The sequence below is a fragment of the Saccopteryx leptura genome, chromosome 2 (assembly GCF_036850995.1).
Source record: "Saccopteryx leptura isolate mSacLep1 chromosome 2, mSacLep1_pri_phased_curated, whole genome shotgun sequence".
Classification (NCBI taxonomy): Eukaryota; Metazoa; Chordata; class Mammalia; order Chiroptera; family Emballonuridae; genus Saccopteryx; species Saccopteryx leptura.
In genome coordinates this window covers 244,944,685-244,959,495 of record NC_089504.1, presented here as the reverse complement: position 1 = coordinate 244,959,495, position 14,811 = coordinate 244,944,685, and the positions used below count along the sequence as shown (strand labels likewise).

Below are 14,811 nucleotides of genomic sequence, written 5' to 3'. Positions count from 1 at the left end.
CCTTCTGAACATTCTCCTGCCCTGTCCACCCTCCCCCTTACTATTCTTACTAATCCTCATACCTCAGCTTAGATATCGGTTTCTCCAGGAAGTTGTCCCCACTGATCCCCACGCCTGGTGTTGATCCAAGGAGAGGCCCATGTACCCCTGCGACACCTCACATTTACCTGTCATCACACTAGGCAGTTGGAACATGACCTGAGGGAGAGCTCTTGGCTGTTTTGTTTGCTCTTATATCCCCAGCTCCTAACAAAGAGCCTGGCACACGGCTCAGGACATGGCAGCCATTGTTTTTATCAGCACCTTCATCTGTCATAATTCTCAAATGTCTGATTGTTGTATAAATAACCCTTAAGTATGCCAAGAAGCTTAGTGTTAAGTTACAAGGCTCACAAGGGCAGGCATTGTGTCAGAGCCACATTTGAGGCCTTTGTTTTTTACTTATTCAATCATTTACCCTTTTTTATACCAGGAGCTAACCCAGGAGTGTGAAGAAAAGAAATCCCACTATGATAGCTGTGCAGCGGGCCTTGAAAGCAATTGGTCCAGATTAGAACAGGTGAGAAGATAGATTTTGTTTTAACAATTGAGCAGAGACTGCCTGTGTTTATATTTCTATTACACCAATGTCAAAAGATTCCTGACTCTTTGTCCTGATCCCCCAAGTCTGTCTCCTAAGTTCTAGAGATCTTTATTTCTCCAAACTTGGTATGTTCACCTGACTTCTCCATCTGTACCACTGCCACCAAGGCCAGGCCCCCACCGTGTATCCCTCGACTCCCACCATAACCCACCCACCTGCTCTCCCACTTCCACTCTTGCCTTCCTATGGCTTAGTCTCCAAACAGTAGCCAAAAACAACCTTGAGTAAAACTTTGTCCACCCGCCTTAGGCTTCCCATTGCAAACTGGGGTCTGAAGGCCCCGCATGCCTCGTCAGCTAGTTGTCCATGTGCTCTGCTCCCCGTTCGCAGGGCTGCGGCCACACTGCTGCCCTCTTGTGCTGCCCACGGCCTGCCTTTGTTTCCATCCCAGGGTTCTATGGAGCCCTTCCCTCTCTGGGCCACCGTGCCCCCAACGCCTGCTTTGATCTCTCCTTTTCAACTCTCAGGTCCCAGCCTGCATGTCGCCTCCTCCTGGAGCTCTCTGACCCAGCTGATGCTGCCCACGCAGTCACCCTGTCACATTGCCCTGCCGAATTTTATTTGTAGTCCTTTTCCCCGTCTAACGCGACCTTCGTTATGTGTTTCCTTGTAAAGTCTGTTTCCTCTTCCTGAATGAGAGCAAGGCCTTGTCTTGTGCACTGCTGTGTCACCAGCACCTGCCACAGAGCTGGGGACTGAATAAACGATCTGAGCGTGAGCTTTTAGAACGCTGTGAGTGGTCTGTATGTAGAAATGACTGCAGCCTGGTCGGCCGCAGTGACCAAGTTCTACTCGTGGAAGAGGAAAGACTGACGGTATCTCTCTGGTTGTGCATGCAGTCATCCTCTCTGCATCTGATGATCTTTTCAGTAATGTTGCCCATTTAAAATCATCTGTTGTAGGAAGTCAGAGGACTCCGCGAAGAATGTCTTCAAGAGGAAAGTAAATACCATTATACAAATTGCATGATTAAGGTAAGACCAAGAAAGGGAATCAGAACCTTCCCTGAGATTTTTTTCTGTATCAACTGAACTATACCTCCTCTTTCCACTTAGAACCTGAAAGTACAGCTCTGTCGTGCTACTGATGAGATGAAAGCATATGTCTCTTCTGATCCACAAGAAAAAAGAAAAGCAATTAGGCAAGTAATTTTGTTGCTTTTATATTGAGTTAATGTTTTCACCTATAGAAGTTTTTTTTTTTTTGTTTTTTTTTTTTCATTTTTCTGAAGCTGGAAACAGGGAGAGACAGTCAGACAGACTCCCGCATGCACCCGACCGGGATCCACCCGGCACGCCCACCATGGGGCGACGCTCTGCCCACCAGGGGGCGATGCTTTGCCCCTCCGGGGGGTCGCCATGTTGCGACCAGAGCCACTCTAGCGCCTGAGGCAGAGGCCACAGAGCCATCCCCAGCACCCGGGCCATCTTTGCTCCAATGGAGCCTTAGCTGCGGGAGGGGAAGAGAGAGACAGAGAGGAAAGCGCGGCGGAGGGGTGGAGAAGCAAATGGGCGCTTCTCCGGGAATCGAACCCGGGTCCTCCGCACGCTAGGCCGATGCTCTACCGCTGAGCCAACCGGCCAGGGCCCACCTATAGAAGTTTTATAAATAAGAAATTATAAAATCTGGAGTACTTACATAAGCAGATACTAAGATATTATTTAGGTTTAAAGCTTGTTAAGCTTTATCTTCTGTATAGTCTAGCCCACTAACTAAATAGGAATACATGTAATTTTCTTTCTTATTTGCCTTTTCTGTTGTCACAAAATATATGGACCATAAAATTTGCCATTGTAACCATTCTAACTGTACAAGTCACTTGCACTGATTACATTCACAGTATTATTGTTATTGTGCAACCATCACAACTATATATTACCAAAACTTTTTCATCACACTAGACAGAAACTCCTGTAATTATTAATAATTCCCTAGTCTTCCCTCCCAGGAATACATATAATTTGATAGTTGTTTTTTTCTGAGCACTAAGGATTGTCTATTTTTAAAGTCCCACATGGCTCGGACTCTAATCATTGGCCTGCTAGTTGTGCTGTGTGAGTGACTGCATTTCAGCTAGAAACTGTGGGCTTGCAGTGTACCAGCCTTCAAAACGAGGAAGGGCGTGCGAATACACTAGTCCTTATATAGTGGTAGTGTTTCAATCATAGCTTGCAGCATACTGTCGTAACTCAAATGCTGCCTAATAAAATACATTTATAGTCGAATTGTTGGCGGTAATAAAATACAGTAATTGAACAAGATACATTTTCTTTGCCCCTTACCCGCTTCGAATGTTTTGCTTTTATCCTCCAGTAAGAACTCAAAGTGTATGATTCACATTTATTCTAGATTGCAGTTGAGAGCTCTAGTGGCATATCCATTGATGTTACAAAAAGGAATCTAAGACATAGAGAAGGTTTTGGCCGAGTCTAAATTTTTTGTATATAACATACTGGAATGCAAGCCAGACTGAAGATATCCTATAAATAGAATTTTTAAAATATTTTAACGTATTTAAACATATTAAATGTACTTATTCAGATTCTTTCACTGAATATAAACGTAACTCAAATCTATATAGTAAATACTAATACTTCACAAATGTGAGAAGTTCATTTTGTTCTTGAAAAATAAAAAGTTGTAGAAATTAAATTCCTTTTCTTCCAAAGTGATCAATATAAATAATAAAGAAGAAAATATTGCTCCTAAACTATTAGTTTTCTGGTCAGTTTTCTAACCTGATATTCCTCTTCATCATTTTAAAAATGATTATAAACCTCTATCATTCCTTGGTTTTTCTACAGAAAAATATTGGGCTTGACTAGAGCTGTACATGATCAGAATATTATGAATATAATGGAGTTAACTACTGTAAGCTCACACATGTTTAAAATGTTATTGCTATTATAGATACAATATTTTTATTGTTATTCCATTTTCTATTTTTCTGGTACTTTCTGGTTAAAGGCCTAAGTTTTAAGAAATTATCTTGGTTTTGAAAGATCATCTGCAAATTTGAATTTTATTTGAAGAGGAAGCATGTTTTATTTCAAAGTACTGAGAGGGACTATAAAATTTATTTCTAACCTGATTCTTCCAGTTACTAGTTTTGTGACCCTGAGCACATCACTTCCTCATTGTAAGATACGGTAAACAATATATATCACGGAAGACGGTTAAATCTACTGTGTGCAGGAGTGTTTGGGAACTTATAGAGTATACGTTCTTGGAGCATAAGGGCCACTGTCTTTCCTGTTTACTTCTTGAAAGCCCAGGGCATGCTTGGTACATAACAGGTGCTCCATGATTATTTCTTAAATCAGTTAAAATTACACATTAGTGTTATGGGAAAAGAGTATGAGCCTGTTGATGTCTTGATAAAATATAAATGGAAATTCTAAAACATTTGGACATTTCTCAGGCGGAGGGTAATAAAGAATATTTAAAGCTATCTGAACTATAACCATATGTTCTTCCTAGGCCAGTATGTCGTTTACAGCCTCCCAGCAGTTTTTCATGGGAGAGCTGGAAAGGCACACGGTTTGGCATAGTGTCTCATGAATTCTGAAAGCAAAACGAAGGTTCCTCCAGTCTGTATTCATTCCCTCATTCCTGGGCACAAATTCTACTTTAACTTCAGCTGTGTAAGCACTTGGGGAACTTTGGATTGACATTCTCTCTTTTCTAACCACACTTACCTCCCTTTTTTCATAAATGTGAATCTTCCTTCACTCAGACACCTACGGTTTCTCTGCGGTCTGTGATTTCTTAGAGTCTCAATTTTGTGTTATTTAATTTCTTCTTCAGTACTATAGTGTAGTTTACACAGAAACAATCCTTTTCCATCCAAATGTGAGGTCTAAATCTCTCTTCATCCTTTAATCTTTGTCCTTAACACTTTAAATCTCACTTTTTGTCTTATATAGTATTAAAATACAGTGATACTTTTGTTTAAAACTGTAATACAAAGTTATTTGTATTTTTATTTTACATTAAAATTTTGCAGGTTTTTGTAGAGTGCAAAAGAAATACTTATAAAAACAAAAAATAATCATTAGGAAATACAGTACTCAAAAAATTGAATATTGTCTGTATTGCCATACCTCAGAAATGTTTAATGTTAATATTTTGGTGTACATTATTCCATATTCTTTTGCCATGCATTTACTGTGTGTGTGTTAGAAGATGCTTGGGAAATTTTGTGTGTGTGTGTATACAAAAATAAAATTAAACTACACGTACAATTTTCTTTTCATAATTTATCTAGAATTCGTTCCACTTTAGTACTTATAGATCTATCTCATTCTTTTTACAACTCAGTATTATTCTTTTATTTAAACATTTCCCCATCTATCAACTTTAGTTTATTTGCAAATTTTTTGTTATGGTGAAATAAATGGTTTTTGTTTTATCTTTATTAAGTTATGAGAGTTTTTCTGTAGGATGACTTCCTAGAATTGGAGTTCCAAGGTTAGATGCTATCTAGTGTTTATTTTAAATGTGTATCCTTTCTCCCTTTTGCAAACCTCCTCAAAAACAAAGTAATTTTTTTTTAATTGAGAGGAGGGGAGATAGAGAGACTCCCCCATGTGCTCCAACCGGGATCCACCTGGCAACCCCCGTCTGGGGCCAGTACTCAAATCAGCGGGGCTATCCTCAACCCCGGGTCCAGCTGAGCCAGCTGCAAGAGAGAGAGGGGGAGAGGGAGGGAAAGACAAGCAGATGGTTGCTTCTCATGTGTGCCTTGACCTGGGATTGAACCCAGGACATCCACCTGCCAGGCTCACACTATCCACTGAGCCAACCCGCCAGAGCAAAACAAAGTAATTTAAGCAAATAGGTTGACATTGTTTTAAGGGTAGATTAACCAGAAATAGTCCTTACCATTTTAATTCTCTTAATTTCTTATGTAGTGTTTTGCCTTTTTTCCCTTAAATTACTATTTACTCGAGTTTAGTTCTAAGAACCAAGGATGAGAAAAGAGAGTATCTGATAATGGGTTTCCTTCTGACTTCGGTATTCTAAACTATATAGTTTAATATACTTAGACAGATATGTTAATTTATAATTTAGTTGTATGATCCCATCAAGTAAAGTAAGTTGAAACTAAATCATTATGTTGCCTCTGTAGGGAACAGTACACCAGAAATATTGCTGAACAGGAAAACCTTGGGAAGGTAAGAACGTATCACTTATTTTTTTTCAAATGTGTCTAATTCAGGCTTTCAGTATCTGGCTATGACATTGTTGTTCTTTTTAAAAAGGTTAGTAATGTTTTCATAGGGAAATGGGGTCGTTCCTAGTCCCTTTCAAAGACGAAAACTTTCCTTCGAAATTTAGTTTTATGAAAGTAAAAGCACATGGACTTTTGGAAATATATATATATGGTTTTAACAAAGAGCTCATGAGAAGGTTCTGCATAACAAATAAATTGCCAGGTATAGTGAACTAAATTTTCTAATTATTCTTAGTTATCTTAGTCTATGAGATAAGTACAAACTTATTCATCTCTTTTATTTAATATACACAAGCTTTAACTATGAGTCAAGCACTGGTCTAAGCCCTTTACAAATATTGATTCATTTAATACAGCTCATCAGAAAGCCTTGAGCTATTCAGCTCCCTCCCTGCCAGTCTTAAGTGAGGGCTACTGAAAATAGGAGTGTGTGATTGAGTCTTAATTCTCAGTTCTCTGAGCAACTTTGAGGAGAAGAGGTGGTAGACAGTAAGGGCCTTGACCATCAGGGTTTAATACTAACTAATTGGTTATTCTAATGACTTCATAAATCAACACATTTGAACAGTTATTTTAAAGACACCAGCTCTGTCTTTCCTTTTTTTAAAAAAAGACCTGTATTTATCAACAAGTCAGGACTAGTCATCAAGTAAGCTGGCTTCAGTCCTAAGTTTATGGTTCTGGACAAACCCCTTAACCACTTTAAAGTTTATTTTCTCATATTTAAACTGAAATAGGTAGATTAAATTTTTAATTAAATTATCTACATGCATTGCAAGATCATTCTCAATTATTTTAAGTCTATGTTGTATAGTGCAGGCTAACTGCACTTCACTATACATCATTTATCTGTTTGTTATTCAGTCTCACTATTGAAAATCGAGGCCTGACCAGGTGGTGATGCAGTGGATAGAGTGTCGGCCTGGGATGCTGAGGACCCAGGTTTAAAACCCTAACGTCACCGGCTTGAGCACAGGCTCATCTGGTTTGCGCACGGGCTCACCAGCTTGAGCGCGGAGTCCCTGCCTTGAGCCTGGGATCATAGACATAACCCCATTGGCACTGGCTTGGGCCCAAAGATCACTGCCTTTAAGCCCAAGGTCGCTGGCCCAAGCCCAAGGTTGCTGGCTTGAGCAAGGGGTCACTGGCTCTGCTGTAGCCTGCTGGTCAAGGCATGTATGAGAAAGCAATCAATGAACAAGAAGGTGCCACAACAAAGAATTGATGCTTCTTATCTCGCTCCCTTCCTGTCTGTCTTTCTCACAAATAAATAAATAAATAAACAAACAAACCCAATGATCTTTGTAAAAATAATAATAATAATAACCTGTGACCTGTCTTGTGATATCCATGGTTCCACCTATCTACCCCAAATTATTTTTAGGCAAATGTAAGAGATTTTTTTTTTATGTGATCATAGTTCAGTATGTATCATGAAGACTCCTTTTGAACATAACTACAATATAATTATGACACCAAAAATAATTTCACAATAATTGTATAGTACCCAATACCCAGTCATTGTTCCAAATTCACCAGTTAGTTGTCTTGTAGTTTTTTAATGTTTTATTTGTTCAAATCAGGATCCTAATAAGAGTCCATACGTTGTTATTAGTTGATATATTTCTTAAGTCCCTTTTTTTCTAGGTTACTCCTCCATCTTTTTTCTTTACAAATTCTGCGTTAGGAAATAAAAACCTGATCACTTGTCCTGGTAGGTTTCCAACATCCTGAACTTTGTTGATGTCATCCTTGTGGTGTCAATTAGCATGCTCTTCTGTCCCTAGTATGTCATGTGAATAGTTAGACCTAGAGGCTTAATTAAATATGACTTGATATTTGGGAAGCATACTTCCTGAGTGGTAGGATGCACTTCTGTCAAGAGGCTGTCTTTTTGTAGCATAGATCCAGTAATGCATTAGAGGTTGCAAAACAGTGACATTCTAATTAAGTTGTTTCTTTTTCACTTATTGGCTGGAATAATTCTGTAAAGAGCAACTTCTTCTCAACTACTTAGTTACCCTAAGGTACAGTTCATATAAGAAAGATGGAGAACTGCTCGATTTGCTTATTTACTAGTTTTCAAAATGATGAATTGGTTCTTTATTATCTTTCAAAAGCATCTTTATGACTTCGTGATTTAGCATATTTGATGTTTCACTCTATTGCAATTCTTATTTCTATCAAATTGCTGTGTTTGGCCAGTGGAAGTTCCCGAATCCTTTTGAAATGATCCTGCTAATAGACTTTGAAGCTTCTTTATTTTCTGGTATGACAGAAAGTTCAGGCTCACCCTGAACATTTCTGTCCCATACCTGGAATCAGCCTTTTCTCTAAAAAGTGTTCATCTGTTCTTCCTGTATGATTTGTGAATAAATGTCCGTCATATTAACACATGTAAATAAAAAATAAAAGGACACATCAAAGCTGATTCCTCCATTTTATCAGAGAAATTATGAGCTCTTGGCAACTTAGTCCATTTGTGGAATGGCATGCCATACCAAATGGAAAAAAAGAAATAATATAACATCTTAAGACAAACATAGGACAGTCCTAGCCTTGCAAAGTGATGATAAGCTAAGCCTTCCAACTAGCACAGAGTGGACATTTATAGACCTCCTCAGGCCACCTGAGTTTCTGAAATTAGGCCCACCTACAGTGCTACAATTCATTCCACATATACTAGAATCTGCCTAACCAAGGCTATAGAATATTGTACTAGAAGTTGCAACTTTCCTCCTCCTATATCCCATCTCCCCCTATAAAGAACAATGAAATCTGTGACAAGCCCATTTTGTACATTGCAACTATCAACAAAAAAAAATCTGTATTAAATGGCAGTAACATTAAAAATAAATTATATACTGCCTGACCAGGCAGTGGCACAGTGGATAGAGCGTAGGACTGGGATGCGGGGGACCCAGGTTTGAAACCCAGAGGTCGCCAGCTTGAGCATGGGCTCATCTGGTTTGAGCAAGACTCACCAGCTTGACCCCAAGGTCGCTAGTTTGAGCAAGGGGTTACTCGGTCTGCTGTAGCCCCTGGTCAAGGCACATATGAGAAAGCAATCATTGAGAAACTAAGGTGCCACAACAAAGAATTGATGCTTCTCATCTCTCTTCCTTCCAGTCTGTCTGTTCCTCTCTCTGTCTCTGTCACAAAAATAAATAAATAAATAATATGCTAACATTAGTCGTAGTCATAAGCTAAAGGTTTCAAACACAGGTGGTTATGAAGCAAATTAAATTTAGTATTTCTGACACAGTGCCTACATCCTGTCTTTGGTTCTTTAAATAACTATTATAGGTTGTTAGAATTGTTGAGGAGGAAATTATTCCAATAATATAAGAAAAGTTATAGTTTAAGTAGCAACTTAATCTTAAATCATGCTCAGAACTTTTAAAATTCTTGGTCTGATTCACTCTTTTTGCATGTGTGTTTTTTTACTCCTTTTGTTTTAATATATGATGATAAAAATATTTGTTATAAGATGCTTTATTTGTAACATAGATTTAAATAGATGTATTAGCATGCCTGGTGTTATGTTAAAAACTTGCTGGTTGTATTTACATTTTCTTAATTTTGTTTTGTTTTCTCTCGCTGCTTGCCCCTACCTTTGCTTTCATTAGCTGTACCTGGGAAGGGCAGTTTTTAGTAAGTGGTTTGAATCCTCTTATCTGGGCAAATATCAACTACCAGCCTTCTCATTTGTGTCCTTGGGTCAACTGTTCGCTCTAATATATCCTAAAAGAAGAAAAGATGGGGATGCTTCTGTTTCTGTGGCTTTGCTCATTTTTCTGTCTTTATTGACGATTTGGCATACCCGGTGTCGGGTGTTTCTGCCACATGGCTTCCTCGTGTGCACTCTCATCTTCTGCTTTCCCCCTTCTCTCCTTCCTTCAGGGCTGGCCTCTCACTGTCTCTGACTTCCTGCCACCTCTCCTGTCAGCCACCCTTCCTCAGTTTGTCATAGCATAGACACTTTTGCAATTTAATGAAATTTTTTCTTCTTTCTGTTTATAATTTTAAAGTCAGTAAATAGAAGTTTTGGTAGGTGGAACCTTATCAGCTGTTAGTAACAAAAACAATTCTAATAAGGATTTGAGCCCATTTAATAATGTACTTTTTTAAAAATCGCTAGATTTTCTCTCTTAGAAATAGATGCATACAATATGATTGGGGGGGCATCCATAGATCACATACACTGAGTCAGGAAAGAATGTGCTATAATAATAACATAACATATGGTAGTTTATCATGCATTTTTATATCTATGTCATGTAAAAAAATCTTACACAGCAGATTACTTTATACGTCTTCCCCCTTATTAGCCTTACTTGACCATTTAGAAAACTGAAGTTCAGAGAAATGAAGTGTCTTACTTAAAGCTTGTGGCAAAGCCAGTGTTGAACTCAAGTCTTCTGACTCCCCAAATCTACATTCTTTTTTCTACAACATAATACCGTTCCACTTTACTAACTCCTTTTGTTTTTTCCTCTCTTTTTCTTTTATATTTTTCTGTTCTGCATCAATCATAAATTTATTTAACTTGTATAATCTAAGTTTTTATACATCACAGAAGAACCTGGTTCATCACCTATACAAAGCATACCATATTTTTCTGATGGTAGCAATAGAAGTGAATCCCTATAACTGCAATTTAATTATTCTTGATTTTATTTTTTAATAATAGAAACTTCGAGAGAAACAAAAAGCTGTACGAGAAAGTCATGGTCCAAATATGAAACAAGTGAAAATGTGGCAGGATTTTGAACAATTGATGGAATGTAAGAAGCAGTGCTTTCTGAAACAACAAAACCAAACTTCCATTGGTCAGGTAATCCAGGAGGGAGGAAAGGACCAGCTGATCCTCTGAGTCCCAGGTCGCCATTCAGGTCTCAGTTGCTACAGCTGGCTGTGAGCACGCTCCCGTGATGTGTTCCTCTTCTTCAAAGTGATTTGTAAGACATTTTGCTTTCAGATTAGCTGTTCCCTCTTAAGTTTTCCTGGAAAATAATGTAAAGGCGGATTTCGGTTTTAGAATTTTTTTAATATGAAAGGAAGGGTTTTATTTTTACTTAGTTTAGATGTCAGTGGTGTCTTACGAGTTTTATGAGACAGGAGAATAAGTTTACTATCTGTAAATGTAAACTTATGTCCATTAAGAAACATGTAGTTGTTTTTTTTTAATGTAATAGCCCAGTGGCTTCATGTTTTTCTTAATCTTTTTTTAACTTTAGAAGAATCTTTTAGGAACTAATATCTTTTGTTTTGAAGAAAGATTTATCTGAAGTTCAGCAATTCCTACAGTTTCACTTTAGTTTCTTTTTCTTCTGTAAAATTCAAGAAAATTTAATATTTTGAATAACATCTTTGTTCTATTTGCATTATTTAAAGGCAAATAAAATTTGGTGTACATATCATGGCTATTTATTTTTAAATTATTTAGTGTCAAATTTTAGTTTTTAAGTAACTATTCATATTATAGTATTGTATTAAATTTAAGGATTATCACTTATTTTTACCAAAAATCTAAACTGGTATTTAGGTCTTAGGGACTATTATTTTAAATATAAAAAACTGTCATAGAATGTAGATGTCATGTGCTAAAAAGTTAGCACAGGATTCCAAGTGAAATTCAAGAGTTTAAAGTGCAACCAATCTCTCTTCATTTGGACAAGGTAATGAAGGGTTTCTTTGATTTTTCCTTAAGGAAAGATATTAAATTTATATGCTGTCATTTGCTTCATTCCAAATTATGAGCATGTCCATCTTGGGTTAGTTCTTTCTGGCTATCCTGGGGAAAAAAAATTGATGAAGAAGATAGTTTCTGCCCTATGCAAACTATACGAACTTGATATGGCTTTGGACCTTTGTTCCCTATTGTGTCCCACTTGTAATTTTTGTTTAAACGCTTCTTTCTTGGTAATCAGAGAAAATTACCAGCATGGAGATTATTGGTTATTCTCAAAGCTACCACAAGAAGAGATGGGATCCAAGGAAGAACTTTCCAGGAAAAGTAAAAGAAAATTTCTTTTAACAAATTTTAAGGAAGAAAAGCATTTTGTTTGTTATTAAGTGGTTTGAATGTGGTCCTCAGCTTACTTTAGCCTCCTAGTGGGGCAGATGTCCACTACCAGCCTTCTCACCTATGCCTTTAGGTCAGCCGTTAGAGCCACCACATCCTAGAAAGAGCAAAGGCTGTGTTCAGTATGTGGAAACAAACCCTGCTTAACTCATTGATCAGTTTTTGAACGTTGAGGTAGATGTGTTTGCTCTGTGTTGGCTGTTGGCTGGTTATTTTTAAGTAGTGATGTTCTTTAACCAGAGCATGAATCCCTTTGCAAATAGTTGAAAAAGACAAGATACCCTTTACAGAAACAGCATTTTATTTACCAGAGGAACGTCGGCTTGTAAGATGATTAAGCCTCGTGTTTAATTTTTTAGCCTTCATTATCTTTGGTGCTCTTCTCTTAATTCTTAAAATTGTTAACGACAGATACTCCCAGGAATGCTTTTAATTTTGATCTGGTTATTGCTTGCCGTTTCATTCCACACAGAAAGAGTGTGTGGATTAAACACTAAGGCAGCCTCAAAATTACTTTATTAACTGAAGCAGAACATCACCATTACTTCAAGAAAAGCAAATTGGAAAAAAATAAAATAAAACCAAAAGTACAAAGTTATTTATAGTTTTTATGTAACATTGGACATTTAGTAATGCAGCTTAATGGGTTTTGTATGGTGACTTTCCACTCATTTTGAGATCTGATTGTACCATTAAAAAGCTTTGACTGACTCTAACAGTTCTTGACAGCTGGCCCTAACAGAAGAGCTTATTACATTTCCCCTTCAGGACTGAAACTCTCACTAGCTTATTGATGAGCATGCTTAATTGTTTCGGAAAATAATGTCTTCCATATGATGGCCCAAATAAAGGAGAAGAATGTGCCTGTGCAACCTGCACGGTGTCCACAGCTGCCTCTCTGAGGGCTCGAGGGCGTGGCGTCGCCAGCTGCTGTTGCATAGGGCTGACTCTCAGTTTCAAAGGCCACTACTTACCTTGCTTTCTGCATCAGTTCCAGGAATAATCCAATCTTAAAGGTTGTCCTGGAAGAAGAATTTTCTAATAGGATAACGTCTTTTCTGCTATAAACCTATTAACAACTGAATCCAAGACCATGTATTTTCTGGGTCCAGAGAGAGTCCCAGAAGGCTCTTAGAATATTGTTCAAGGGCATATGGCAGGGGTCAGGAACTTTTTTGGCTGAGAGAGCCATGAACGCCTCATATTTTAAAATGTAATTCTGTGAGAGCCATACAACGACCCATGTACGTTAGGCATTATCCAATAAAAATTTGGTGGTGTCCTGGAGGACAGCTGTGATTGGCCCCAGCTACCTGCAACCATGAACATGAACGGTAGGAAATGATTGGATTGTAATATATGAGAATGTTTTATATTTTTAACGTTATTCTTTTGCTTATTAAAGATTTGTCTGCGAGCCAGATGCAGCCATCAAAAGAGCCACATCTGGCTCGCGAGCCATAGGTTCCCGACACCTGACATGAGAATCAAAACAGGTCTCAGCAAATTGCAGAACATTTAACTTTCTTGTTTAGATGAATACTTTTTATCATCTTGCTTTACTTCCGTGGACAGCAATAAAAAAGAAACCATTTTATTAAACTATCAAATCCAAATGTTCTTTGCCTAATTAGTTTATAAAACATATATAAATTTTTTGGAAAATTTTCAGCTCTGCATTTTCTGAGTTTCTTAAGTGTGTAGGCTTATGTGATATAGAGTAATTTGAGTAAAATAAGGGACTTGAATATGTTGCTGAAACTAAAAATGTATAAATTTGTAGAATTCTTCTGAATTGAATTTGAAAATACACACAAAAGGGTCATTTTCCAAAGCTGCCTTGACAAAAGCAGAATCGTTTGTATTGAAAAATGGCTTTGTATGGAGAATGTGTGTCTTATAGAAACCTTGTCTTACACAGGCATTTGTTCACCCATTAGTGACTAATGAGTGTGAATCAGAGACTTGTTTCTACAAAGGGTTCTAGGCGCTTATATCATTGCTCTTGCTTGGCAGGAAGGAGTGTCTGGCCCTAGGGAGTGGGTAACATTTATTAAACTTGGTTATATCAATAACTTCTACATTGTTATAATGAATGAAGGTAAGATCCAGATTACAACGAATACTTTTTTTTAACAATCCGTGGCAGCTAGGAGAGAAATAAAGTTGCATTTTTATTGAATCTGTAATTGTTTCTCCTATCTTTTAACGAGAGCACTTTAATTAGAGTTGTTTGCTGTGGGGCAGCCAGGCATGAGGTGAGCATCCTTCTCTGGGGAGGAAAGAGAGTGATTGTTCCAAGTTATCTGTATATTTTCAGTATTTGACCCTCCTCTCTTAAGGCAGTCTGACAGCAGAAAGTTAGCTATACCTGTTGTGCAGTCCGGGCCCATCCTTGCAAAAGTAATCAAAGACTAAAACGGAATCCAGCAGAGAACTTTTTACAAAGGCTTAGCTGCACGGTCTCTTGCTCCTATACTCCCTCTTTCCGCAAATCGGAAGCACTTTCCCACACGCTGTCTGCTCTTGTGCTCCCTCTTTTGACAAACCGGAAGTATTTTCTCAGCAAACTCGAAATTTCACAATTTCCTGTCTAGAATTGCTCAGAGACCTGAGTCACCAAACTTGGTTGACTTTATGGAAATTCACTCCCCAGAACACAGGAGGAGATTACAGATTTCTTCTTTTCAGTGAAAGCATTAGTTTCCACCTCAGTTCAGGTTCCAGGCAAGGCTGCTGCTGAGCGCTGCATGTGGAAACCTGGTCAACAGTCACAGAATTTTTGACCTTGAAAGGAGCCTCAGAATGGTTCATGTAATCATTTATTAGGTTGGGAACTTTGAA

The 14,811-nt window shown here is 37.9% G+C and overlaps 1 protein-coding gene across 1 annotated transcript in view; it reads left to right on the top strand.

The window, feature by feature from the left end:
* Window positions 1-11,214, top strand: part of IFT81 (intraflagellar transport 81) — a 64,782-nt gene extending 53,568 nt beyond the window's left edge. The window contains exons 15-19 of the mRNA XM_066370946.1: window positions 473-559; window positions 1,546-1,617; window positions 1,699-1,784; window positions 5,775-5,820; window positions 10,573-11,214. Of these exons, the coding sequence (XP_066227043.1) occupies window positions 473-559; window positions 1,546-1,617; window positions 1,699-1,784; window positions 5,775-5,820; window positions 10,573-10,755 (474 nt within the window). The 3' untranslated portion in view covers window positions 10,756-11,214. The remainder of the gene's footprint in view (window positions 1-472; window positions 560-1,545; window positions 1,618-1,698; window positions 1,785-5,774; window positions 5,821-10,572) is intronic.
* The last annotated feature ends 3,597 nt before the right edge of the window (window positions 11,215-14,811 follow it).